General features: G+C 33.2%; 1 protein-coding gene across 1 annotated transcript; it reads right to left on the bottom strand.

The window, feature by feature from the left end:
• Positions 1-12,303: 12,303 nt before the first annotated feature.
• LOC126847767 (uncharacterized) lies at positions 12,304-19,870 on the bottom strand. The gene is made up of 3 exons (XM_050588160.1): positions 19,787-19,870; positions 19,491-19,657; positions 12,304-13,106 (listed from the first exon to the last, which is right to left on the bottom strand). The coding sequence occupies exons 2-3, from the start codon at positions 19,536-19,538 to the stop codon at positions 12,630-12,632; spliced, it is 525 nt and encodes a 174-aa protein (XP_050444117.1). The 5' UTR covers positions 19,539-19,657; positions 19,787-19,870; the 3' UTR covers positions 12,304-12,629.
• Positions 19,871-27,941: the final 8,071 nt, after the last annotated feature.

Genomic DNA, 27,941 nt, shown 5'->3' with positions numbered 1-27,941 from the left:
AAAAAAATACCGACTGCGCCAAATGATGTTGCTGGGGTCAGGAATAGGGTCAATTGAGTGTTAGCCAAGTATCTAGGTAGTAAGTCCGAGTTTATTCTTACACAATAAACATACAAAACAAAACAAAATTGTCACGAAGACGTTTTTAGTCGAAGTCGAAGTCGAAGTGTTGATTGTCGGCGGCGGCGGTGGCTGCGGCCAACCCGTCCGTGCGGCGAGCGCGGCCTGTCGGACGACTAGAGGGGAAGCGGGCGCGGGCGCCATCCGGCGGTGGCGAGTGTGATTAGCACTCGCCCACCACCGGAGTCGCGATGCGACCGCGTCAATATTATAAGAATTAATACCTAAAATTAAAAATTGCTTTAAATTTCACAATATTATCTTCATAAAACATTTTCACATAATATTTTTTTTTATTTTGCTGTAGGAATGTCTTCAATAAAATTTGTATACTCTTCTGGTAATTGTTTTTTTATATTTATTGTATTTTATGTGGTTTTACTTCAAAGCATTTTTCACGGGACCCGGGGATGTGCCACAAGAAATAATTTGTATTGCGCCCATCTTATATTTTTTAAATAATAAATTGTATGGTGTCAATGGATATTATCGTCGTTTCTTGTTAACTGTTGTATCTTAAAGGTTTTGGGTTTTCCGAATTATTATTTCTAATTTCTATGTAGACAATAGACATCGGTCGCGTTGACACAAGTCGTCAGCAGTTGCCTGCTAAAATATTATTTTCCAATACTTTTAGATAAGGAATACCACAAATTTGTTTTGTTTTCGACTGTTGATGAAGATTATTATTGACCGTTTTCATGATCTCATTACCACTACTGGCAATTGATATTTATAACTCATATTTATTATTATGTTATAGTATGTAGTTATAAAACATATTATATAGATAATAGATTGATGCCTTTTGAATAGATGATAGTATATTTAAATTTTAATAAAACAAATTATGTTTACTTTTTTTTTGGTAATAGTTATCTATTTTATTTCTTTTCTATTTTCCCATATTTTCGACTTATTGATATATCTATAATTTTGAACTAGATTTAAAATCTAAAATTATTTAATATATTCATCTGATATTAATGGTATTAATATAATGCCTTCTTTGATATTAAATAAATAATTTGACGAAAAACGTGATATCTTAAAATAACTAGATAACTTTAACCTTATAATAAAATTTAAAATAATAATAATATTAATTTCTTAAATATCTTGGTTAGCAAAAAGGAACGAAAAGAGGAACGAGTTCTTCTTGTAGAGGAATTGTATCTGGAACGAGTTGCTTCTTTGAAAAAGGAACGAGGATCTGAAATGAGTTCTTATTTTAGGAAATGAACAGGGAACGGAACGAGTTCCGTTTAAACTTTCCCAACACTGCCGTGGATTAACAATTGTGTGTCGTATTCAAACTATAAATAGTTCATATTATTCTTAGTGAATGGGCTTCTTATGTGTATTTATGTCGCATCCACCACAGTACATATTGTATTGAAATTTTGGGAGCATGTGCTCGCTGATAACGCACACACGGCGATGCCGTCTCCGTTTTTTTTCTTGTTAAGAATATAATTAATTATACATCTGTCTTCATCAGCACTACAGTTGGCTGTTCTATTCGTTTTTTGTGACATGTTTAAGAAATTCCATGAACGAGAGTAACATACCTATTACTGTTCAACACACAGGATCTGTTTTATTTATTTTGTTGTGCTTCATCGTGATATTTTAAAGTGAATTTTTATCCTACTGCCAGGCCTCTCCAGCTGGCCGTGTTCCGTTTTCCAATCCCGAGCCTGGTCTTCCAAGATGCCGGGAGCTGACCGTCCTTCCGACATAATCCCATTGTCGCCGCCACTTATTCGTCCGAATCCGAGGGTACGGCTTATCTCGTGGCTGCGCTGCATATCTGCAGGGCTTATGAGCGAAGGGCGGGTTGGTTCTCTTGGCCGACCTCAACCAGTTAAGGTCACGACCGGCTGGCAGTTGCCTTGTCGGCTATTGGGCCTGCCTACCCACGGTTTTATATCGGTGTATGCCCTCACCTAGACGGTAGTCCGAGGATCTTACAATAATAATACTAATTATACAATCATAGATAATTAATATTTTCATATCAAAATGAGTGGAAAATACAATGAAAAATAATTGAACAAATTAAATAGTTATTATAAAAAAAAACGTTTAGTCAATCATTATAATTTATGGAGATGATGCATTTTGAATATTAAAAAAACACTGTGTCTCCACTGAATAAAAATACAAATTGTGATATCCATGGATTTACTGTTTTTTTGCTTCTTATATGGATTAACTGCGTTTTAGTGTCTGAAATGGAATAGATGTGAACTAACTGCACTTATATTTATTTTTAAAAACGTAAAACCGGTTGAAACGTGAAATTTCGTTTTTTTACTTCGAAAAATTGTACAAAGCTGTTATATAAACCCCCCTTTAACATTATCACAAAATGGGATTTACTGCGGTTTTGCTTAACACGGCAATAATTGAAGCCTTCTTGGTGTAAAATATAAATTACATAGTTATAGCTTATTAGCCTTTACTAGAAGTTGCATTTTTGAAAATATTTGTTTAGGAATATTTTGACACACATAAGTTATTTTGTTTTTGAGTTGTATGTTTTCCAATGGTTCCTTATGTACTTCATTTTTAACATATCCCCAAAAGTAAAAATCTAACCATCATATTGGCGACAAATTGTATACGACGTTTATACGTCACCACTTCACAAAGTTCCGGGACCAGAGACGCCAAATATGCGTGAAACTCATTAGCTTTAGCTATTTGGTTCACTGATCCATTGGATAAACCTAATTCAATAAAAAAATTATCTTAAAATTTAAGCTTTTTTTTTTAAGTACCTGATACAGCTTTTAGAGATATGTTGGGGTTAACACTAAAGATAATACAGCGGTTGAGTTGGCCATATTAACGACCGTTTATATATAACCTTAAAATTAATATAATATGTATATTAGTAATGAGTTAATTTTAATAATCGTAATTTTGTTATGAATTTAATTTAACTTTTTCGCTGCTCTCGAGTTTTTTTCACTTTCAGTAAAACATACAACCATGTCTACCCTCTCTTCATTACTGTAGGACATATTAACATTATTGCCAAACTAATAATTTATCAGTTATATTAAATACCTAATACCGGAGCTGCGTGTCCAGGTGGCCTCTCCAGGTGTCCTGGTTGGTCTTATGCTTGGGGGGGGGGGGGGAGAGCGTTCTTATAAGTATCCCAATAAGACAGGATGGGTTTGTATGATCGTTGTACCCGGTGGTCAGAGTGGGGGGTATTGGGGACGGTCCTGAGTAGCCATGACGGGAACGATTGGTTATACCCCATGTCCTGAGTATAGGTAGGGCATTCCTCAGTGGCCAGGACTGAAATGTTAGTTATACCCGGTGTCTTGGGTAAGTGTCGGGGAATATCCTGAGTACCAGGACGGGTACGGTTGGTTATACCCTGTATCCTGGGTATAGGTCGGGGAGGCCTGAGTGACCATGACTGAAACGTTAGGGGTGCAGGGTGGGAGCTTATGGTCAGGAGATGGAGGAGAGGAGTTGGGAAGTGAACATGTGTAGAACAATGGCTGGTCCTCGCCCTCCTGCAGATGGATTGGCAAGTCGTTTAAGACCCTTTCCTCTTCCTCCACCTCCATGAGCTCCTCTGTGGTGGACGTTGGTTGGGCGTCCTGCATTGTGGGGATATATTAGAAGATCAGTGTTATTTCTTCTATGTGTTAATTTCAAACTGATAGTTCCTTTGAGGTATCTTAAAACTCTTCAATTGTGTCCAATGTTCACTAGATGGATTAGATTGAAATCTTGCCAATATACATACTCCATAACAAATATCTGGCCTAGTATGAGTTGCCAAATATATTAGCCCTCCAATAAGTTCACGATAGGGTGCCTCTACAACATTATTGTTATTTACACTTAACTGCAGTTTATGTTCCATAGGAGTTTTACACTCATTGCAATTGTTCATGTTGAAACGGTCTAGTAGTTTTTCTATACACATCTGTTGACTTAAATAAAGTATACCTTTTCCTCTGTCGCGTTCAATGTTCATACCCAAGAACATATTAGCTTCTCTCAAATATGACATCGAAAATTCTTCTTTTAACTTAGTTTTAATATTCTCAATGTATGCTAAAGAATTACTTGCTATTAAAATATAATCAACGTAAAACAATAAATACATGATAAAATGTTTATATTGTTTCACATAAATACAGTTGTCAGAATGACATGGAATAAATCCTAAAGTCCTAACTGTTTTATTAAAATGATTAAACCAGCACTTTGACGCCTGTTTCAAACCATAAATTGATTTGTTTAACAAACATATTTGATATTCTTGAACATTTAAGCCTTGAGGGGGGACCATATAAATAGTCTCTTCAAATTTCTTATCAGAAATGCTGTTTTTACATTTAATTAAAATAAATGCATATCATAGTGGTTAACTAAGGCTAGTAGAGTACGAAATGTTACCATATTTACTACAGGTGAATATGTTTCTTTGTAGTCTATTCCCCACTTTTGAGTAAAACCTCTTGCCACGAGTCTCGACTTATATCTTTTTAAAAAATCATTTTTATCATTTTTTATGCAATAAATCCATTTACATGATACTGGTTTGATACCTTTTGGTTTGGATACAATACTCCATGTACTATTTTTTATATGTGACTCTATCTCTTCATTCATTGATGCTATCCACTTTGATTTTTCCTCGTTTGTAATCGCTTCTTCATAAGATGTTGGAACTTTGTCTAGTAGATTTTCAGCGGATATTCCTCTATTTTTGCAATAATTTTTAAATAAACTCGAATTAAATTCACCTCTATTATCACAACGGAGCTTAGTTATTTTTAAATTGAGTTTATTAGTAACTAGTGCTTCATACTCCTTGAATTTTTCAAAAACCTCATTATTTTTCAGTTATGACATACACCATTTAAAAATGAGTATAGTTATAAGTAGAGTATATTTTTAAATCCACGCAGTGGGGATACAGCACCATTACTGCTCGTGTTTTTTGAAAATATCTATATTAAGCGAAATTACTAATGTTTGATGTTGTACAATAAATATTAAACAATACTTTGCACTTTACTGTGGATATTTTATACATACCTCGAAATATTTAATGAAATAAATTTTGGGCATGATATTATAATAATGATCATGTGATATGAATATCAATTTAAAATATGAGAGCTAATGAACTTCGTTAAAAGTACTGTCTGTTGATAATAAATGTTAACAATTAACGTTGAGACGTAAGTAGACGTCGTGTATAAGCTGTCGCGGTTTCCGACCATATGTAGGTACAGAACCGCTTCTCCATATAATATAAAAAAAAAAAAAAGAACAGTGTCATTAATGTCTAGTTCTTGTTGCTATCGACGTACGACGGGGTCGATAATATAATTTATTATAAGATCTAAATGATAGATTGTGATTTTTGAGTTGTTACACGTCTTATTACGGGAAGAGCGGAATTATTGACTCTAAAAAAAAAAAAAAAATTAAAATATCATATTTTGATAACAACTATCTGTATGTATAACCTTTAATATACAAAAAATACAAAAGTTTTCTGAAATTAGCTTGTTTCATCGCAGAGTTTTTTACGCCATTAATGGAGTTATCACTTTTCTTGTATGTTTTCAAAATATTCTATAGAAAATTTCAACACGTTTTCGGGTTTAATCGACAATACTTCCTTTATATAATCGACTATCATTTCTTTCACTAGCACGTTATTTTTCAAGTAACTATTGTACTGTGATTTGATTTCCGTCTTAATAGTCACAAAAAGAGTTTAACAAATTTTAATTAGATACATATTGCAATTTATATCAATTGTAGTGATTGTTTATGGTTTCAAACTTACTACTTTATCCAAGTACAGAGATTTAAATCGAATATCTCTTTCCCAGTTGTTTCTTAAGTTAATTAAAGAATCCATGCACATTTCACCGTTATCCATTACTACCAATGACTTTGGAATCTTCATTTTCCTACTACTTTCATGCATGTTCCAAGAATGCTCCAGCAAATAACCCGCACGACTTAATACCGATGTCATGTCAATGTTTTGTGATTGCGGCATTCCATCTCTGTACAACGTTCTTTTAATAATGTACACAGGAATGCACACACTATTGATTTGGTGCGAATCTTCCGAGGAACACACCTTTAGGAACAAGATATATCATATTATAATCGCATATGAGACGTAGGTATTTACACCTTAGATCATTAGTATTGTAATAATGATCTAAGACTTAGGCCTATGTCAATCAATGTTGATTGTTGGTATTGTAAAATAACATATGTAAATATAAAACTATAGAATTTTACGTAGATCGCCTTGTAAAGTTTCCCGTTTATAGAAATAGCGGCCTTGTTGTGTATCGTACCATTGTATCCGATAATGGCCAAGTAACGCATGTATGCAACATTCATTCCCTCAGTTAACATTTTCTGTACACATTTTGTAAAACAAAAATATTAAATTAAAATCAGTACCCATAGATTAGGTCTAATCATTTAGGCGAAAAATTTATTCTAATGACTATCCTAATTAATATTGTACCAATTTTTAACTGGACTAAGAGAAATGTATACACTGTAAGAATGGTAGCCTTTGACAGCCAGTTTGATAGTTTTTGTGGTTTTGAAATGATAAGAAGACAAACGACGGTCATAAATTTAATTTTAATTAATCAAATTAAAATGGAATTGGATTTAACATTCTATCAGTAGGTAGGTAGAAGACGTTACATGTCCACAAGTATTATAAAATGATCAGAAATGTAATGAAATTTTTTTTTTATTAAACCCAGATACAAATAGATATTAATATCAACCTCAGTAAATTCTATAGGAATAATTCGCTTCTGATCCAAAAGTTCATCGTTATTCGATGTTACGTTAACGTTAATCGTTTTTTCATTACTGCTACGCGAGATCATTAGTGTTTTACACTGATTCTTTGATAATCTGTTAAGTATAAAAACCATGCACTATTATTTTGTACCTATATTCCATTAGATATATGCAACTCAACTTCGTTAACATGTAAATGTATGTATTAATAGTAGCAAAAATTCATACTGTGACCATTTTTCCTCGAATGTATGGAAATCAATAGTGCAATTAGTTATAAGACTCATTTCGATGTCTTTGTTACCTTCGTACATTTTCGACGAATGTACACTAATGATCAACGATCTAGAAGCTAAATCAGAGTATGACTCTCGTATTTTAGCAGTAAATTCGCCTATGATTCGTCCGTCTGCATCAATAATGTCCAGAGTTTCTTTAAAGCATATTTTCGTCACATAACCAAAATCTAAAGATTATTCCATATTTAAAATAAAATAAGCAACGCGTTTAATATTTTCTGGAATATAATTGTACAATCAGCAAAACAGAATAACCTTATGTAACTTATTAAATCTTTTTAATTTTTAATTACAAATTCTGACAGATTTTTCTTTTTTTAATAGGTTTTATTTTATTCACATAAAATAGCTGTAATTATCTGAAATGCGTGTTTATTGATCTATTTTATAATCACCTATTGAATGACAGATTTCTTGTTTACAATTATTGTTTTTCGTTTCGTTAGCTGTGTTCTTTATTTTGCGGACCATAAACTCATTTAAGTCTTCAGCATCTACTGTATAGAAATCCATATCGCTCGTATATAGAGACCTTTTGTATATAAAAAGAAAAATGGTAAGAAAAACAATCTTTTAATATTATAAAAAAGCAGTTTTGTACTGTGAATACATATTGCGAAAAAAATTATATTTGGTTTCTACAGTGATATTAGTTTAATAATTTTATTTCATTCCATACAAATTACTCAGTTGTTAGGTCAAGAAAAAAAACTAATTTGCATTACCATTTTTATGAACCATAGGATAGGGTAACTTAAAATAATATTTAATATTATAAACACAGTGTGTCACAAGCCTCAATTTGTTTTATAAGCGTCGTTTGTAATATCGAATTTTATAAAATAAAACTTACAAAATTTATTAAAACACGTACTTTAAATAAATACAATTTTATATTTAATAAAACTTTTTGTAAGTAGCGAATTTTTTACAGATCTATTTATTTTTACTATAAAATGATTTAAAGTCGCTTTAGGTATTTGTAGTACGACAATTTTGCTATTTTGATACAAACAATAAATGTATTACTAAAAATATATATATTTTCTCATAAACCAATTGGATTTTACAAAAAAAAATTGTTTAAAAACTTTTTTTGAACTTCCTCCCTTCCAAATATCAACACTAACTCAATTTTTAAATGCCTACCTTTATAAATAATTACGGTTTTAGATAGATCATATTAATTAAAAAAAATTACGTATTGCAAGCTTAATCCCAAATATCAATTAACCCAGCAATAATTTTTTTCATTTTATTTTGTTCAGCAATGTCTGAAAACCATTTTTTTCAAATTTAGTTATATTTAGACTGAATGAAATTCAAGTAAATGATTGAAAATCTGGGGTAACAGCTTGCGACGAGTCCGCAACACCACGGGATACATTTGTATGTCTGTTCTGCAGAGCACCGTCCGCTCCTTTTTTTCCGCCTCGATTCCGAAGCCTTGATACCATTCGAAATATTTTTCGTTGTTAACCCAAAATAAACACTTGGTTTGTGACAATGGTAACCACGGTACTCGAATGGTAGATGATGGTATTTGTAGAGCGCTTAATTATCAGTAATTTGCGGCCTTGAACGATATGATAGCATTAAATGCCGATGAGTTATAGAAAATTACATGTTATTTAAATGGGAAATCTTCTCACATTATGGGAGAGTACTTAATATTAATATTAAGGGCTCATATTTTCAGGGAATTTTTTTTGGCGTTTACAATAAAATTTTAGGGTGGGAGCTAAAAAAATAAAAATAATTGCAAAAAATAATAGATAGATAATATGTTACAGCATTTTGTACACCGGACCAAATATATTGTCATAATATTTCAGTTCATACGTTTTTATTAAGAAAACAATACTATAGTTAACCTTGTAAACAAAAAAAAATAAAGAAAAGGAAATAGTGTTGTTCGTAATAGGTTGTGTGGCGGCGGGTTCTTTGATTTCAACGATAAAGCACCACCACTTTAACCAAGGACACCGCGTAGGAAAGCAGATAACGCGTGGCCTAGAGTGTCATTCGAACGCCAGCCCGGCGCCGATCCCGTACCGGTTGGTCCTGACGTTGAGCAAAAAACTGAACGACAACGCTATTCGATCAGTGAGTCGCGTCTCCACTTGACTGCTGACAATGCCTTCGGTGCTGACCGCGGCCTTGAGTATATTTTGGTTGCCAACCAGTGCCCGAAATCCCAGTTTGGTCTCGGCCTCCCTTTTGGGCACGTTCCACCGCATGGTAATTCCGGTCTGGAAAACATCAGAGCAGTGTCTGTAGTAGCCGAGCTTCAAGCCCGTGTTGAACGCCGTTAAGTCAACCCGGCCGCTCATTATGTAATCGGGCCCGCTGTACTTGGCCAAAAGACGCGGCCCGAAGGTTGATAAGATACTGCGGTCGTCGGCACAGGGTCTACGTGGGTTCACCGTGCTGGCGTGCAACCACACCAGCTCAAAACCCAACGCTAACCGCTCCGTCATCGCCTAATGACGAAAAAGCACAGTAGTAATAATTAGTTGAACCAGAGCAAGCCGAGAGAAACGGATTGCTCCAAAACATTGTCTTTCCATTTTAGGAAATAGTTATAGTGTCTTAAATATAGCACTTTTTAGTAAAAAAAAAAAAAACAAATTTTAAAAAAAGGTCAAGGATATCATAAAAAAAACAGTTACATTAAAATTAAGAAACGGGTTCGAGAATTGTCCCCATAATAGCACCGGAAATTGGGAAGCTAATGGAAACCTCCCGTTATTTTACCGGCGTCAATTAGAGCTTCTCATCTTGGCAGTGCTACTAAGGGTGTTCGTGAATACCAAATTGTTTTAAGACTTTTATCGTATTTAAACTTTTAAAGTTGTAGTCGAAAATTTAATGTTAGGAACTTTTCGATTTCTAAATTGGAATTTTCGATTCTTTCAAAAGCTCCATCAAAGTCTACATGCCAAAGCATCCTCTAAAAAGAAGTTGAAATCTTAAAATTTAGAACTCAAAATACAATTGGACAAATTCTTTTGGTCGATTTTCCCCATTCATGCGCTACTGTTTGCATACTTGGAAATATTGTACGCCGTAGTCGGACCGCACCGGATCGGCGAACAGCGACACGGTTCGTTTCGGGACCTTGTAGTTGAGCCGCAGCTTGGCCGTGACGGGAAAAGCCCACCGTCGGGTCTGCATCGTGACAGACATGTCCACACGTTGGCTGGTCGAACCCACCTCGGCGTTCCAGTTGCCGGCCAGCGGGTCGGCGTCGCACGTCATCAACGTGCACCACGTGTCCGCCGGCCGTTTGTAAAACAAGGACAGCCAATACGGGCCGGGTTTGGTGGAGCTCACGTTGAACGTGTGCGTGTTCACAATCTCGGAGGAGCCGGTGCACGAGTTCGGCACCCGGAGCACCGCTTGCGCCCTGAACCCGTCGAAGTTCACTGGCATCACGTCCTCGCAGAAGTTGAACAGGTCCAGACACTTGCCCGGGTGGTACGTGGGCAATCCGCTCCGGGACCGCTCGAAACTAGAACACAACGCTTTCGACTTCTTCCCCAGCAACGTGGCCGCCGCGTCCGTGTTCATGGACGCCGCCAAGCCTGTCGTAACCGCGGTTGCAGGCGCCCCGGCCTCAGGCGCCGGGGCCGGGGTCGCCGGGGCATCTGTGTTCGTGGGCGTCGCGAGCGGAACGGATTTCGTATGACCCGAATTCGGGGTTTCTGGTTTTTTGTTGAAGATGATAGCACTGTGAAACATATTGGACAACCGAAACATAATGTCCCGAGTACAATGTAAATTACGTATAAATACTACTATGTAAGTGTCCTCGTAGGCTAACTGTCGCTGTTGGAAACTAGACCGAAACGTTACCATGGAATCCGATGTTAGCTGTTCAGGCCATGGTTATATAGGGGACAAATGGTTTGGAAAACACGGTTCATTTTCAACCTTGGATTAAGTCAGAATGAGCCCCCCCTCCAGAGGGGTAAGAGTCAGAAAAATTTTAGGAATCATCATTTTTTTTCTTTTTTTTTAATAATATAAGTGTAATTTTTTAAAAACACCTAAAATGTAAAAATAAATTGATTTAAATAATATATTTTTTTTAAATATTTTCAACTTAATTAGCCGTGTTATTGAACGAAAGTTACGAAGATACAAACGTTGTGTATACGTTCTGGAAATATTTCTAATATGTAAGTCCATAAATATAGTTACTAGATTTATTACGAATTAGCATTAAAATAGCATGATGAAATTCTGATGGTTTTTGTTCAACCTACACCTTATTCGATGGGTTCATACATTTTTTCGTGCTATTTTTTTGGAGATAAGAGGGGCAAACATTTTTAAGCGATTTTAAAATAAACTGAAGGAATTTATCTCTTATGAATGTGTTGAAGCTTTCGCGGATTGAAATATCACATGAATAATTTATCTCTTGTTTTTCTTGAGCGTACCAACAAAAGTTATTTGTTTTTGAAGCAAATAATCGGCCAAATGAATGCTCGTGTAAACTGTTGAAATTTTGAAAATTATAAGTTTCAATAATTTTTTCACTGAGGTCATTGTCACCATCACCTTCACAATAATTGTCCACTTCTTCATCTGATAACTCTTGCGACATAATGCGAATCAGCCATGTTAAATTAATTAGATGAATATCACAAAAATATATAATTAAAAATACAAATGTTTTAATAATCAAGTGAATAATAATAATACCTCGGGAGTAAATCGAGATATCAGATGTCTTATAATCTGTTGTATTCATATATAATTCTAAATCTGAAGTATTTAAGGAATCGTCATAACTATCTGTTGACCCAATCGTAGACTTCAGCAGGCTTACACATTGGTAGAGGTTTTGAAAAGTGGTTTCTACTTTCTAAGCTTCGGGGCCAGTAAGGTACATGTCTAAATATTTGGCATAGATGATTTTGTTTTTTATAACATTTTTATTTTAGAAATACATATCAGAGAAGTAGGTATACATAGAATCGAGTAAATATAATATCACATTATAATATGTACATGTGATGGTCAACGGGACTCGAGCCTAGGTAATTAAACAAAAAGTTGCTGCTACATTATAATTTGCTGTGTGTATTTTTTTTAAATTAAAAATTGTATACAAATGTTGGTCATAGCAATTCTACGTTGTACAGTAATAGTATAGTACTTTCGATTTTAAAACCAATACTACTCTTAAGCGTTGGAGTTTTCGCAAGAGTTCGTCCAGTGTCACATGAGTTATATTACAAAAAAATATTATATTTATATATATAAAAAAAAAATACAATAATTAATCGCTCTTTGACTCCAGTTTAACAAAGGCTGTTCCCGGAGGTCACATAAAGGAGGGGGGGGAGGTAGGGTTCACGCGAACATGGCCGCGTGCACGGCCGCGTTCTCGTCCATCTTTTGCTTGAGCGTGTCGTAAGTCGTGTGCCGTATCTCGATGTCCTGTTTGGTCGAGTCCGTGGCCGCGTCCAGCATATTCCTCAGGGCGACGTCGATGCCGCGCGCACCGTATCCCAGTAACGGCACGTCCTGTATGGCCTTCGCCAACTGGTTGTAAGCATCGCCGCCCATCCTGCACAATTTCAGCACCGCGCTGACGCCCACGTCCCACGCGAAGTTCACCGACTCGCCGGTGGCCAACACCAGCCGGCCGACGCCCCGCATCATCTCCTCCGACGCCTTGACTGTTTGCTGCAGCAGTTTCCGCAGAGCCACGTCCGGTTTCGTCAGCTGCATCGTCGAGCCGTTGTTTTGTTCGACAGCTTCCGGCTGTAGCACGGCCGCTTCCGCCGGAACGGCTTCCGGCGTGTCCACCGGCATCGAGCGACCAATCTGAGTAAAAAAAAAAAAAAAAATAATAAATGCATGGCAAACCGCTAAATGCTAACTAACTCTTAAATCATCGATATGTTCTCAACATAACTCCCCTCGCATAAGCGGCAATGAGATTATGACCAAATCTTGGACGCGCAAAATAAGTCAATCGCTAATTACAAAAAGCGGACAAGTCCACTTTCCCTAAGTGTTCAGGAAACACAAAACACTAAATATTTAATGAAATAGTAAACATACGATTTGGAAAATTTGCCATGAATTTTGAATAGCCATTATCAAAATACATATTTAGTAAGAAAAAAAAAATGTCAACAGTTTTTTTAAAATTAATTTTCCCTAAGTCTCCTTTTCTCATGTCTCCTTTCTGCAGTAAACATGTACTCTTTGAACCATAGAAACTATTTTTTTTTCTAAATAAAATATCTGAATATTTTGTTTTATGTATTATTGAAGTTTAAAAATTATGAATGCCATAGTATATTGTATAAAATAATGGAAATTGGTTTAATTAAGCAATATGCTAGTTCATCATTTTGATCGGTTTTTGAAGGACATTCACTTATCGTCTTCCAGAAACCACTATACTCTTCAGGAATAAACTTAAAGGTTTTTTGATATCACCCAAATTCTTTTAAATGACTCATTTATTTAAAAATAATTGAAACGATTTACAACGAGTCCTTTACTATATACTCGCACTCTACTATGAGAAAATAGTAAAAGTTTTAATCGCATTTTTAAATATCATCATCGGCTTAACAGGCCTGTAAGACCCAACGCTCATTGTTTATTGACCTTCGTGCTTTTCAAGTGCCAAAAATAGCATTATGAAAAAAATAGATTTGTATTAAACTATTTAAAAGCTTAATTAAATCTTATTATTACAATAAAGAATGTTTTTCTGGTATTTATAGTAAAACATCGTTACTTGAAACAATGATTACCCCATTTAGTTTATAGCACATACATTTTATATCAGAGTTGGCACTTGGAACTGTCATTAACGAATTTGTATTTTTAACTATTACGAAATGAATAATGTAATAGAATACTGTCCGGTTATAAGTAAACTGTAGAAATATGACATGTGGTTTTATACCAAATCATCAAGAGTATTTTTACGAATGTAATATTTTTGTTGCCTGAAAAAAAAATGTTCGGCTCTTGGAACCGTTTTAAATGTTTATGTTTTTATGTATAAGAAATAAATAGTGAATTAAATATGTATAAATTATCCAAACACTCTATGTACATACATATTATAAGGGTGGCTGTTATTTTGGACTTTGTCACGAATTTTTAATTTTACATTAAGTTTTTTAAGATGAAATAAAAATACTCCCGAAATGTCATTGTTGTATCTCAATATTGGATAGATCGTACGACAATTTCAACAAGATCCGCGGGGCGTCACGCAAGCTTCGATTCGGGTTCTTGTACAAAGGTAGAGTGGGCAGCCAATCGTGGACCAGAATTGGCCGATGATCGTGTGATGATCCAAAGTGATCTGTCGTCTTGTGACGAGTACTAGTGTACTAGGTCTTCGTCTTCGTCCGAGGATTCGGCCGACAACGCAAAATCCATCGACCCCAGTTTTTATAGTTGACGTTAAACTCTTTAGCCTGCGCACTGTTCACCATCGCCACGCTGTATACTTCATTGTCGCTGACACCGTGTGAACGTAGACGGACAGACATTCAGAGTCCAAGTAATCCACGGCTGTTATATCTGCGATGTCGGGAGGCCATCACCATGCCGACTTTCGGAGTGAACATCATACGATTTTTATCTGTGCCATCGTAAGCCGTTGACAAGGTGTGCATGATGTCATCTAACACAGTCGGACCTTGGTATAAAGCTCACCGGGCGACACAAAGTGGCTAAGTCAGACGTGGTACATTTGGTTCATCAGCTCGTTTTCCACTTGTTCGTTTCTGTAGGAATCCGTGGAGTCGTGTCCGAAAAAGCACAATGCTTGCAATGCGCAATGCACTTCAAACACAAGAGGTTTTACATTTTTTTAAATTCATTTTTCCAGTAATTAAATATTTGCTTATTGTAACTATGTACTTGAATGTGCTTATTTGTCACTGAATAGTATTTAATAATTAATTGATGTACCGACACTAATTTTCTTACTCGCACAAATTTTAGACTTGAAATACATGCGCATTCGCAGTTTTGACCTCATAGTTTTTACTAGTATTATTCAATTAGCTATTTTTTTTTTTTATTAATGATTCAACTAAATGTCTATATTATATATATGAGGCGAACAGCCAAATGAGACCTCTTACTAATAATTTGTTCTTCTCCTTCCAGTCATAGTACAAAAAAACTAGACGCATGCGCAAAAGTGTAATGTGGAGAGAACTTAATCACTTTCAATTATTTTTATTATATTTTAGAATTTATACAATTTGGAATGATTTAAAAAAAATGCAGATCTATTTTATTTGTCGGTAAAAAAAAAAAAATTTAATTGATTCTGAAAATACCAAAGTTTATTTTAATTTAATTTATCTTATTTATTCATAGGGTTCAATGAGAGACCGTTAAGTCACATCAAGAAATTTTTGTTGATAATCGTCTAATATTTGAAGAATGAACTGTTTTTTTTCTCCATACCTTGTCAAAATCTTATTATAATCTATCATTCGGCTGACTGTTCTCATCATTCACCAAGATCACCCTTAGGTCTTTAACGTTGGTGAGATCTTCCTTGTAATTTTCGTCTTCGTCCAAAAAGTATTCACAAAGGAGGGTGTTTTTTAGAAAATATTGATTGATTTTGAATTGTTCTAAAAAGTTGTAAGAGAGAAGGTTTACGAAAAAGGGGATTTGCTTATTGAAAATTTTTTTAAAAAAAAAATACGTTTTTTTTATATTTATCAAGTAAATTCCTGAATTTAAGATAACGTTTATCAAAACTATGCGAAAACAAAGTTGTTTAATTTATATTAGTTATTAAATTTTTTGGAACAAACATTCTGTACATGAGTTTTTAGGTTAGATTGTTGACTAAAGTTTTTTGTGCAAATGAAAGGTTTTTCACCTGTATGTACCCGTATGTGATTTTCAATATCACTTTTTTTTTTAATGTTTTCTCTTTTGGTACTATAGATCAGTTACAATCTTTGCTTTTTTTTATGATTTTTAGAATGATGTACATCAAAATTTTTACTTTTAAGACGTTTTTTGAGTGAGCTATTTTATTATCACTTGGAAAAATTGCAGGATTGACCAACTGTCAAAATGTTTTTTGTGGAAGTTATTAAAATTAATTGTTTTGCTTTTAAAATAGAGGTATTTTTGTTTTTTGTTCTTTCATTTTTTATTTAGCTTTTTAAATATTTCTGTTGCTAAGACAAAATATTTTATTGTTTTAATATAGTAGACAAGTTTAGGCCCAAAAATATGTTAAATAACGTTTTATACAATTTTTTTTAAATATTATTATACATTTTGCTGTTGTGACTTAAAATATAAAAACAGTTAAATCATGATTAATACACAAAACATTTAATAAAACAACTAAACCTGCGAACTTTTTGTTTAGTGTTAATATAAAAAAAAATTAAACTCAGGCGTGCTTTGTAAAGTTTTACGTCCTGGGTTTAATGTTTAAATACAAGGCTACATTTTTTGTTTATTAGAAAATAGTTAAGCGACACTGTAAAATTTGTAGTACATCTACGTATAATTTATTGTTAATTGTGCTGGTAAAAAAGCTAGTAAAAAATAAAAAACGCATTGTGGTTATTTTGTTTAACGTTACTACGTTTAAACGACCTACTTGTGTACCTGTCATTGAACAACTTTTTTTTATCATTTTTTCTTCAGCCTTATTTAATTATAATGATATCATTGTTATAACTTAATTGTCAAACTATATTATTTTTCAATAAGGATTGCAAACAAAGCATATACGCAATACACCGTTAATTAAGTCATTATTTACACATAAAAAAACGCCTATTTAAATTTGTCAAGAAAATTAGGGCGACAGCTAATGATCGAATTACACATTTCGTATCGATTGTATTTTTTTTGTTTTGTTATGTACAACAAAAATACATTGCAGTCGCTCCGAAAAATTGGCTAAAAAATTGTATCATAAATATAGAAATTATTTTTTAACACTTACATATTTTTCCCCAAAACTTTAATTTGACAGATAATAATTTATTATTATAATACGATAATAAGTGTTAGAACTGTTTCTTATTTTCAATATTATACACATGTCAATATTGTCCAGAAATTGTACCTATTCACTGGAAATAAAAATTTTTCAACTCTATTATAAAAGTTGTATGTAAAATGATTTACTTATTTTTTAAAGTGCAAAAAATATACGTTTTAGCACGATAAAAACAAGTTGATTCATCAACAATGGGTGCTATATTTTTAATAATAGTTTATTTATTTGTAACATTTTTTAACGATTTATGAAATTAAACATAAAAATTAGTAGACTAGTAAATAAAATGTATTAAATATTATGCAAGCAAACGACGTTTTTTTTTATCCCGGTATCGCTTAGATTGGGAAGGGAAAGCTCTCGCTTTGCTTCCCTCCAAGTACCTATACCAAGTTTTAAACGTAATAAGTAAAAGATTTTTGGTTTAAAAAAAAAAGAGTGATCATTTTATCGTGAACCACTCAATATCTCATAAGGTCAATAAGAAATGTAATTTTTTTTTCATATTTTTTTTATACAATTTTATTTTACCCCTTCTCCCAACTTGGTTTTTTTGATAGCAATTATTAACGCATACATTTCATGAGCTTCTTAAACTGAGAATATTGAACTAAAACTGTTGACTGGTTGAAAAACAGTTTTGAACAACTATTTTTAAAGTTATAAGAGTTTAAAGGTTAAGATGTGAGAGGAAGTGCGGGCAGACAAAAATAATACTACAAATAACTTCAACTAACTTCAAAAATAGTTAACCATCACTGAATTTACAAAAATTGAATCAATTTGAAAGTTGGTCAATTTAAATTTGGGCTTCTTCTTTTATAAAACTATATTATGCAAAAACAGTATAGTATAATATGATTATATGGTCATGATGCATGATGGTATAGTTGCTATACGATCAAAAAAGTGCGATTTAAATTTATTTGATAAAATTAATATCATTTATGATAGTTGTTCACAATTAATTATAAAACTTTTTGAATTAGTCTTCAATGAAAAAGAACGCCCATGCCTTTAGCAAGAACTATACAATTACGTTCGGCATTAACATTTTTGGGGAGAGGTAAAGTTTTGGAATAACTTAATTAATACAATTTTACCAGAGAATTTTAGAAAAACTTACTAGCAAATGATTTGTTGTAACGATACAATCATGTATTTACTAATAAATGTAAGTTAACTACATGTATATCTTATTATACATTTTAAGTGTTAAATAATTACTAGGTTTATGCTAAATAACAATAATAATAACGAATCATTATTGTTATTCTTCTATTGTAATATTTTGAAACTAACCTGTGATTTTGAATAGTTATTAATTTTCTATTCAAAGCTAGGAAGTTCCTAAATATTATAAATATATTTTTAGGTAACTATGTGGTTATTATAAAAATTATAACGTATTCCAGGATAATTGCTTAAAATAAAACCTATTTTATAAAATATGTGACTCGTGTCGACATACATAAGTGATTCCATTATTATTTTATATTTATAATTTAAAAAAAAAAAAAATAGAGAAACTGTATGTTTGGTAATTTTAATCAGAACTATTTATAAGGTAGTATTCCAGAGTTTACGGTGAAATATTATTGTGTTTGGTATCAAGCGGAGAAAATAGAAAAACACATTTCAATTTTTGTAAATACCGTTTTTCACTTGGGCGGGACAGGTAATAGTCCTATTCGAAAACGCTCTTAACTTATTCAACTAAGTCAACGGTCTAAAAGCTACAAAATAGGCTTTCAAAAATCTTTTGCAATTGGTTGTAATCAAATTGGCCAAAAATAAAGTTATTTACGATTACTTTGTTTATTGGTTTGATTACTTTTTTTTTAACTCTGGTGAATATTATTTGGCAAATAATATAAACCATTTTTGATGCGTTGAAACGCTTTTAGTTTCTGTCCTGCCGTGATTTAATATTACATTTAGGTAAGGAAATAAGTCCGCCAGCTGTTAGTGCCTGATAATGACACAAAGCCAAAACCCTAAAAATTATATCAAATTTTTTTAACGCGAACAAAAAAAGATTTCATTTTTCGAATTTGTTTGGTCAAATGTTTTTGCCCAGCAGCTTTTACGGGTTTCCCGATTTATTCGTGATTTTTGGACTTATCCCCTTTTATTTTTATTTAACGATTCAATTGTGTACAATGTGGCATACGTACGCGAAACACGGTAGCCGCCATCAAGCACGTTACAGCAATGGAAAACATCTAAGACCGTCGTTTGTCGCACAGCTGATGACGTCGATGCCGAACAAAAAGTTTGTGTGTATACATACGACGGCAACACCAGAAACGTTTGTGTACCGACACGCTATGGCTGGTGCGACCTGTTGATGCGTTTGTCGTTGTTATTGTTTTAATGTGTTTTTACATTTTTTTTTTTTTTAAACATTAATTTTTTTAATATCGTCGGACCACATGTGATTTTTCCATACACACGCGCACAACGAACATACCTGTTTTGATCTAGTTCGGTTGTGTCAATACCACAAAAAAACAATTGTTCAATTATTGTTCGACATAGTTGTGTCGTCTTCGTGTTGGCAGTTACAAAATAAAAAAAGGCGAATGACTGGTTTAAAAAAAGATTATAAAATGCGGTAATTTTGCCACGGCTTGTCACCGCACGTTGACACATATCCATTGACACGATACGAAAAACCTGTCCACAGTAATAATGGATGGTGTAAGGCCGAAACGATTAGCGACTTTGGCAAACACAAAATTAATTGACGGTTAATTGCGCACGTCAGTATTACAATAACGACATTTATTTTTGCCCAATATAATCGAAATAGTTTATTATTAATTATACTATTGTTATTCGTTAATCGTACAATAGGCCTCCAATATTGGCAAAAAATATTATATAATAAAATACGGAATTGTTTATAAACTAATCAATTTATTATTTATTTAAACTATTAATTAGGCATATTATTTAGTACTTGTTCCTGAAATACAAAACATCATATATGGCGAGATGTATGCGTAAACTAAGAAAACTCTTAATCACGATTCTATTATGCAAATTTGGACATAACTAACTAGGTAGCAGAAAGTAGCAAAATGTGTAAACATTATTTTGCTCTTGAAACCAGTGTTGAATTCAGACAATTTTTCTAGGGGGGGGCACTATGAGAGGTGGAATAAATATAATACAAATTCCACAAAATAACTGTACTTATATTTATAAATATATATGTATGTATAAAAACTAAAAGATAATTGCACCAACTTTTGGTAATTTAGCTTACAACTTAGCTAATAAAAACTTAATTCAAATTTAATATTTAAAAATGTATTAACTGTATAAAACTTATACGGCGATTTTTTTTGTACCATAAAAATCCATCACTACTTCGATGTACACATTTGGTGGATCTTGTCAAAATACTAATTTTAGGACCTTGCAGAGTTAAACTTAAATTTGATATTGCGCCTAATATTGCATCTAATCCACACAGGAGTATTACGAAACTTTCTTCCCTAAGACTTAATAAAATTTCACCGGCTAAAGATGCTAAATAAGTTGTAACTATAGCAATATAAGATTCTTCAATTGCATGAACTATTTTATAATGACTTAACCATCGAATTTCTATTGCTACGGGTATTTTTAATATTGGATCATTTAAAATTACTTGAACTTTATGAAGCAGTTCTTCTCGTTTAGTATACTGATGAAATAGTTTATAAATATCTTTTAGAACATAAAACACACGTTTATTTTTGGGAAATTTGTTGCACAAACTAGTAAATGCAAGTGATTAATATGTGGGCTCGGCAGTGTATATACATAGTTTACAAAAATTACCATCGTCGGTATAAAACTTATTATACCAACCTTTTTAAAATTTTCTCGTAAATTTACCATCAACGAACGTCAATAAAAGGCTAGGTGTCGGACGATGAAATTTTAAATCACATTTTTGTTCAAAACTTAATTTGTTCAAATTATCTAATAATAAGAAGTCCAAGATGTCTTTTTCCATTTTTTCCGAGGCGTGGAGTGACTTGACGACAGACGGAAACGGGCTGACGCCACGCAATGTACTATTTTTTTAATGAAACTCGTTTCAGTCTATAACAAATAATTGTACATTTAGAGAAAAAATCATGTTCTTAGGTAAAAAAATTTGACAGCATACGTCATATACAAATCCGAGTACTACTCAAAAAAAAAAATTTTAAAAAACTATAAAAAAAATAATTACACAATATAAATAAATAATTATCCAAAATTCAAACCAGATTGAACTTGCCTCTAATTACTTCTTTTTTTTAATGTTTTAAATACATTAATGGGCCAGTTTTTTTGTTGGATCCTTTTCTCTTTGCTGAAACGTCCGTTTTCCTTTTAGCAAACGATTGGCATCACAGCACCAGTAATTCACCAACAACATGATGATGGATTTGGTGATCTTTTTCGTATAATGTTCGTCATGATGTGAACAATGTAATTGTTTGGTATCAAATAACGTCAAACTATTTTTACTAATATTTCCGCAATCCATAATGAATGACATTTTGATGGTAGCTGTTGTCCGACATAAATCATTATTTTATGAATTTATAAACAGAACGACCTCGCTGGATATTTTAAACACAATTTATTATTTAGTTGATATTCTTGGGGTAAAATTAGTTCACGATTTTTTGATACTTGATCACTACAAATTTGCTTTAAACATTCTTTGAAAACATCCCGATTTAATTTTTTTGCTATAAAACCAGCTATATAAGTATGGGTCACTGTTGTTAAGTGTTGAGTTGTTTTTTCATTTCTTTACTGGCTTGTAATGGTAAATTAACTGCTAGTTCGAGTGACTTAGTATATTCTTGATCGCAAGTGAAAAAATGTTTGATAGAGATTAAGGAACCTTCTGTAAAATCCTTGCAAGAGATTGTGACGACACCAAATTGTTTAACAGCAATGTTTTGTAAAAACTAACAAAACAATTTATAATTAAATATTAACTTGCCTTTAATGGTAATTATCCAATTTTGATGCGTAGAAACTTTTACAACTTTATCAGTAGTGTTGTCAATTGTTACATTATTGTGGCTTATCTTTAATATAAATCATGATACCTATATATTTAACCTTCATGCGCTCGCGCCTCCTAAAGTTACACTGCCGTGCAATTCGGTCGTCCTTATTTTTTTATCATTTTCGTGAGTTATTCTTTATTTAAGGTGGATGTTTCCAAGTATTTAGTCAATTACCTCTAACACAAAATTGGAACATAAAAAATGTTGACCAAAAATGTTTATTTAAAAAATAATAGAAATATCCTTCATCCGCTCGCATGGACGGCAAATTGGCCGCCATCTGACACTACTGAGTTTGTGGCTATACTGAACTGCTGGGGTGGACTGGTTTGACCAAATTCGATCATATTCTATCGGAGAGATGTATAACTAGAGAATACATACCCTTCTCACCGCTTCCTTGGCACTTTGGACAATAATATTTGCAAAAATTTATAAGGACGGCCAATTTGCCGTCCGCGCGAGCGCATGAAGGTTAATCTAGATAAATCATTATATAAACCAGTATGAATAAATATATATAAATAAATTGAAATCATACTTTAATATATTGGAAATTCTTTACTCTGAAAAGATTAATTAACAAATTCACTATTCAGGGAATATTCCTAATTAATTATAATAATAACAAGCTATTAACGTGTTAAAAACGGGTTTTCTCAATATGTTGTTACATCTATAACTACATTAATTAAAATCTATTCATTATGTACAGAAGTATTTGTTTTATTAAATTAAAGGGCAATAAAAGTTTTAAAGGGAAAATTACTAGCAAACCCTGGTTTTTAATCATTTATTTCAATACATATATGTATGTGTGGTGCACCCAAATGAAATTAAAATTATGGAGGTTAAGAATAGGTTTATAAATAGAATTAAAAAACTATCAATATCAATGAACGTAATGTAACATTTGAAAAGACTTAAGCCATATCAAATCAGACTTTGACTTAAAAATCTGTCCAAACAGCCAATCTTTTTCTTCTACTCGTAATGTCTGCTACTTTGGTCTACATTAAATGTAGATTAAATGCTTTACCCAGCATATCGATGGTCCAAATTTGAATAGTAGAACCTTAGTCTTATTAATAAATTAATAACTCATTGCATGGTTCCAGCTGTCAGTGGAATTTCAGCTGTTTCTGTGCCTGCCACTCGGTCTGTACAAAATAAAATAATTAGAAACGTACAATTTACTTTTGTTCTAAATTGACCAGATTACCACAAGTCTTAATTGAAAATTTACAAACAATAATATAGAAAATATTTTATTAATGCCTTTAATATTTGCAATATTTGTTGAAGCGTATCAGACAATCTAGTGCTAGATAGACTTTCAATTGATTTAAATATTTTAAGGCGTCCTGATCGTTTAATACCTCAGTGGCGTGACTTCTGTGACCAGTAATCGATTTCATTTCGGAATAACCCAATTATCCAAGACCGCAACACAAAGACCAACTAAAGAAATTATGTGAAGTAAATCGTAAAAAAAAAAAAATTCAGACCAAGATGTTTTTATAATACGATCAAAAACTGAATCTCTATAATATTTTTAATAGATGTAAAACCATTTAAAATTATTTGACTGATTGACTGAGCCACAAACTACCATGTTTGAGTTAACGACATTTAAAACACTTGTAAACAACTCAATGCTTAAACGGTTTAACTGGTAATCTTTACTTTGTGTTCACTATTAATAAAACAACAGTTCAATAGACATAATTGATAAAAACATAATGACAAAGTAAAATTTAATTAAAATCTTGAAAACAATTGAACTTAAATAAACTTTTAACACAATTAACCTAATTATCAATTAACTATAAGTTACCGATGTCTTATTTTTAAAAATCCCAGCAGTAAAGGAGTGGTCGAATATATATATTTATAATATTTTAAAAATATTAGACCTTTCTTTGGCTACTGGAAATTTAAAAAATATTTTTTACATTTATTTATTGACCAGCAATTTAATATACTGTAATAATCGTGAATAAAAGTTTGACAAATTTAGGTAGCCAAATATATTTATATAATCATGTCTTAATTTTTTCCAGCTGGAATGAGTCTACAAAAGTAGATACCTAATTTATGCTGTACTTTTTGTTATTTTACTTTCTGTTACTTTTTTATAACTGAAATTATAACGGAGTATTTTAATAGCTACTTTTACATTACATAATGGTGAACATTGTTCTTTAAATGGCCTCTACGCTAGCATAAATTAAGGCGTATTGTATATGCAATTTTTCACTAAAACTTAACATTTAGCTAATATGTGTAAACGTACATATCAGTCTAGGCCTGTGCCGATGTACCGAATAATCGTTTTTCATGCTAGATAGTATCGATTAATCGATATAATTAAAACAAATATATATATCGATTAATCGGATATATCGATAGAATCGAATATCTATATTATCTAATATCGATATAATCTAATATCGATACCGATTTATCCTATTGCTTATTTGATTATTGACAACTGATAAAAAAATGATAACATTATTTTTCTCTGTATGACGGATGACCGTTATTCGTTATCCATTTTAACAGTTATTTTTTTAACCTCGTGGTAAGTTTTTTATTTATTAAGTATTTACTAGCTACTACAATGAGTGAGGTGTGGCAAGTTTTTGACAAAAGCACGTGTGGTCAAAGAGCTATATGCAATATTTGTCATAAGTCCTATGCTAATTCGGGCACAAATACAACAAACTTATGGTCTCACATGAAATCCAAACACGGAAAAAAATATTTAGAACTGGACAATATTAGAAGACGCTCTATCTTATATCACCATAGGAAAGACGAATATATTTTGATATTCAATTAATTTTTTTAAACTTTTGAAACGCGTATGGGATCTTTTTTTGTACAAAACCATAATTTTATATTCCTACTTCGAACAGAACAGAACTTTCCTAAAAATGCTCAGATTTAAGTTTTATGAACTGAAATAATTAATTAACAAAATATAATAATATAGTTACGACAATATCGATAGATCGCCTTGGAAATATTATGAAGAATTTAAATATTTGTTCAAAACTTAAGCCGATGTATTCTTAGGAACAGTCGGTTCGAAATAAAAGTCCTGACAGTAAGACATAGAAAAAAACACAGTTACGGTTATAATTATACATTTAATGTCCAAGCTAGCTATCCGTCTTACAGCTTCTGCTGACGCCTTGGCCAAGTCTTCCACATCACCGTGGTATTTTCTTATTGGACTTTCTTTGACGATATAGGTGTTCAGATAAGGCCCCGTTAGTAGATAAGGTATTATCATTATAGATAAGGTATTATTGAAAATTGTAATGTCCATAAATGCCGGGCGACGGAAGACGACATTTGCTGTCTTTCAGGCTACCTGTCCACATAACTGGAGTCCGCGGGATTGTCAACCCCGATACCCATGTGGGTTCACCCCCATGCGGGGATTTAAGACAACTGATGAAACAATAATTGTATGTAATATAATGCAAAACTCGATATCGCTCGAATCTACATAAAAATCATATAATCGACGTATATATAAGGCACGTACGGCAGAAGTCCATGTTGGCTACAACTGCAGTGTTCATGTTGATAAACGATATTGACGAACAACCAGAGTGAGCTGCAAGAGCAAACGTTTTAGTCGTGCTGATGCGTCTGAGAGACTGAACGTGACGGCCTGGCCGCGGTAGCAGCTCCAGAGTGGCCCTGGTCGGGTTATCGATCGGCAACGGCCGTCGTAATGACTAATAAAATAATTATTTTATATATATTGATTTACTTAAATTTTGGTGTCGCCCAAACTACGCTTTGACATTATACAAAATAATTTTTTCCCACATAGAGGGGGGGCCCTCCTCATGACTAATTTTACTTAGGACTTGACCAATGAAACAATAATTGTACGTAATAATATGCAAAACCCGGTATCGCTCGAATCTACATGATAATCATATAATCGACGTATATATAAATATATTGGCAAATTACTCACCTGAATTTTGTAATAGTGCTTTATAACCTGAAACATTGTATCGTCTATGTGCGATATTGCTTCTGACGCTCAATCGAATCGACCTTACAGTAAGGCACGTACGGCAGAAGTCCATTTTGGCTGCAACTGCAGTGTTCATGTTGATAAACGTTAATGGCAAACAACCGGAGTGAGCTGCAAGAGCAAACGTTTTAGTCGTGCTGTTGCTTTTAAGAGACTGAACGTGACGGCCTGGCCGCGGTAGCAGCTCCAGAGTGGCCCTGGTCGGGTTATCGATCGGCAACGGCCGTCGTAATGACTAATAAAATAATTATTTTATATATATTGATTTACTTAAATTTTGGTGTCGCCCAAACTACGCTTTGACATTATACAAAATATTTTTTTCCCACATAGAAGGGGGGCCCTCCTCATGTCTAATATTACTTAGGACTTGACAATGAAACAATAATTGTATGTAATAATATGCAAAATCCGGTATCGCTCGAATCTACATGATAATCATATAATCGACGTATATATAAATATATTGGCAAATTACTCACCTGAATTTTGTAATAGTGCTTTATAACCTGAAACATTGTATCGTCTATGTGCGATATTGCTTCTGACGCTCAATCGAATCGACCTTACAGTAAGGCACGTACGGCAGAAGTCCATTTTGGCTGCAACTGCAGTGTTCATGTTGATAAACGTTAATGGCAAACAACCGGAGTGAGCTGCAAGAGCAACCGTTATAGTCGTGCTGATGCGTCTGAGAGACTGAACGTGACGGCCTGGCCGCGGTAGCAGCTCCAGAGTGGCCCTGGTCGGGTTATCGATCGGCAACGGCCATCGTAATGACTAATTATATAATTATTTTAAATATATTGAATTACTTAAATTTTGGTGTCGCCCAAACCACGCTTAGACATTATACATAATAATTTTTTCCCACATAGGGGAGCCCTCCTCAAGTCTAATTTTACTTAGGACTAGCAATGAAACAATAATTGTATGTAATAATATGCAATATCCGGTATCGCTCGAATCTACATGATAATCATATAATCGACGTATACATGAAAATATTGGCAAATTACTCACCTGAATTTTGTAATTGTGCTTTATAACCTGAAACATTGTATCGTCTATGTGCGATATTGCTTCTGCGCTCAATCGAATCGACCTTACAGTAAGGCACGTACGGCAGAAGTCCATTTTGGCTGCAACTGCAGTGTTCATGTTGATAAACGTTAATGGCAAACAACCGGAGTGAGCTGCAAGAGCAAACGTTTTAGTCGTGCTGTTGCGTCTGAGAGACTGAACGTGACGGCCTGGCCGCGGTAGCAGCTCCAGAGTGGCCCTGGTCGGGTTATCGATCGGCAACGGCCTTCGTATTGACTAATTATATAATTATTTTTAATATATTGAATTACTTAAACTTTGGTGTCACCCAAACAACGCTTAGACATTATACAAAATATTTTTTTCACTACATAGGGGGGCCCTCCTCAAGTCTAATAGTACTTAGGACTACCAATGAAACAATAATTGTATGTAATAATATGCAA

Source organism: Adelges cooleyi, unplaced genomic scaffold, assembly GCF_023614345.1.
Source record: "Adelges cooleyi isolate 19-005CV unplaced genomic scaffold, UGA_ACOO_1.1 ACOO_flye_CR_arks_rails_tigmint_CR_PRNA_118, whole genome shotgun sequence".
NCBI lineage: Eukaryota > Metazoa > Arthropoda > Insecta > Hemiptera > Adelgidae > Adelges > Adelges cooleyi.
Note: the sequence above shows the minus strand (reverse complement) of the source record. Positions and strands in the feature narration are given on the sequence as shown.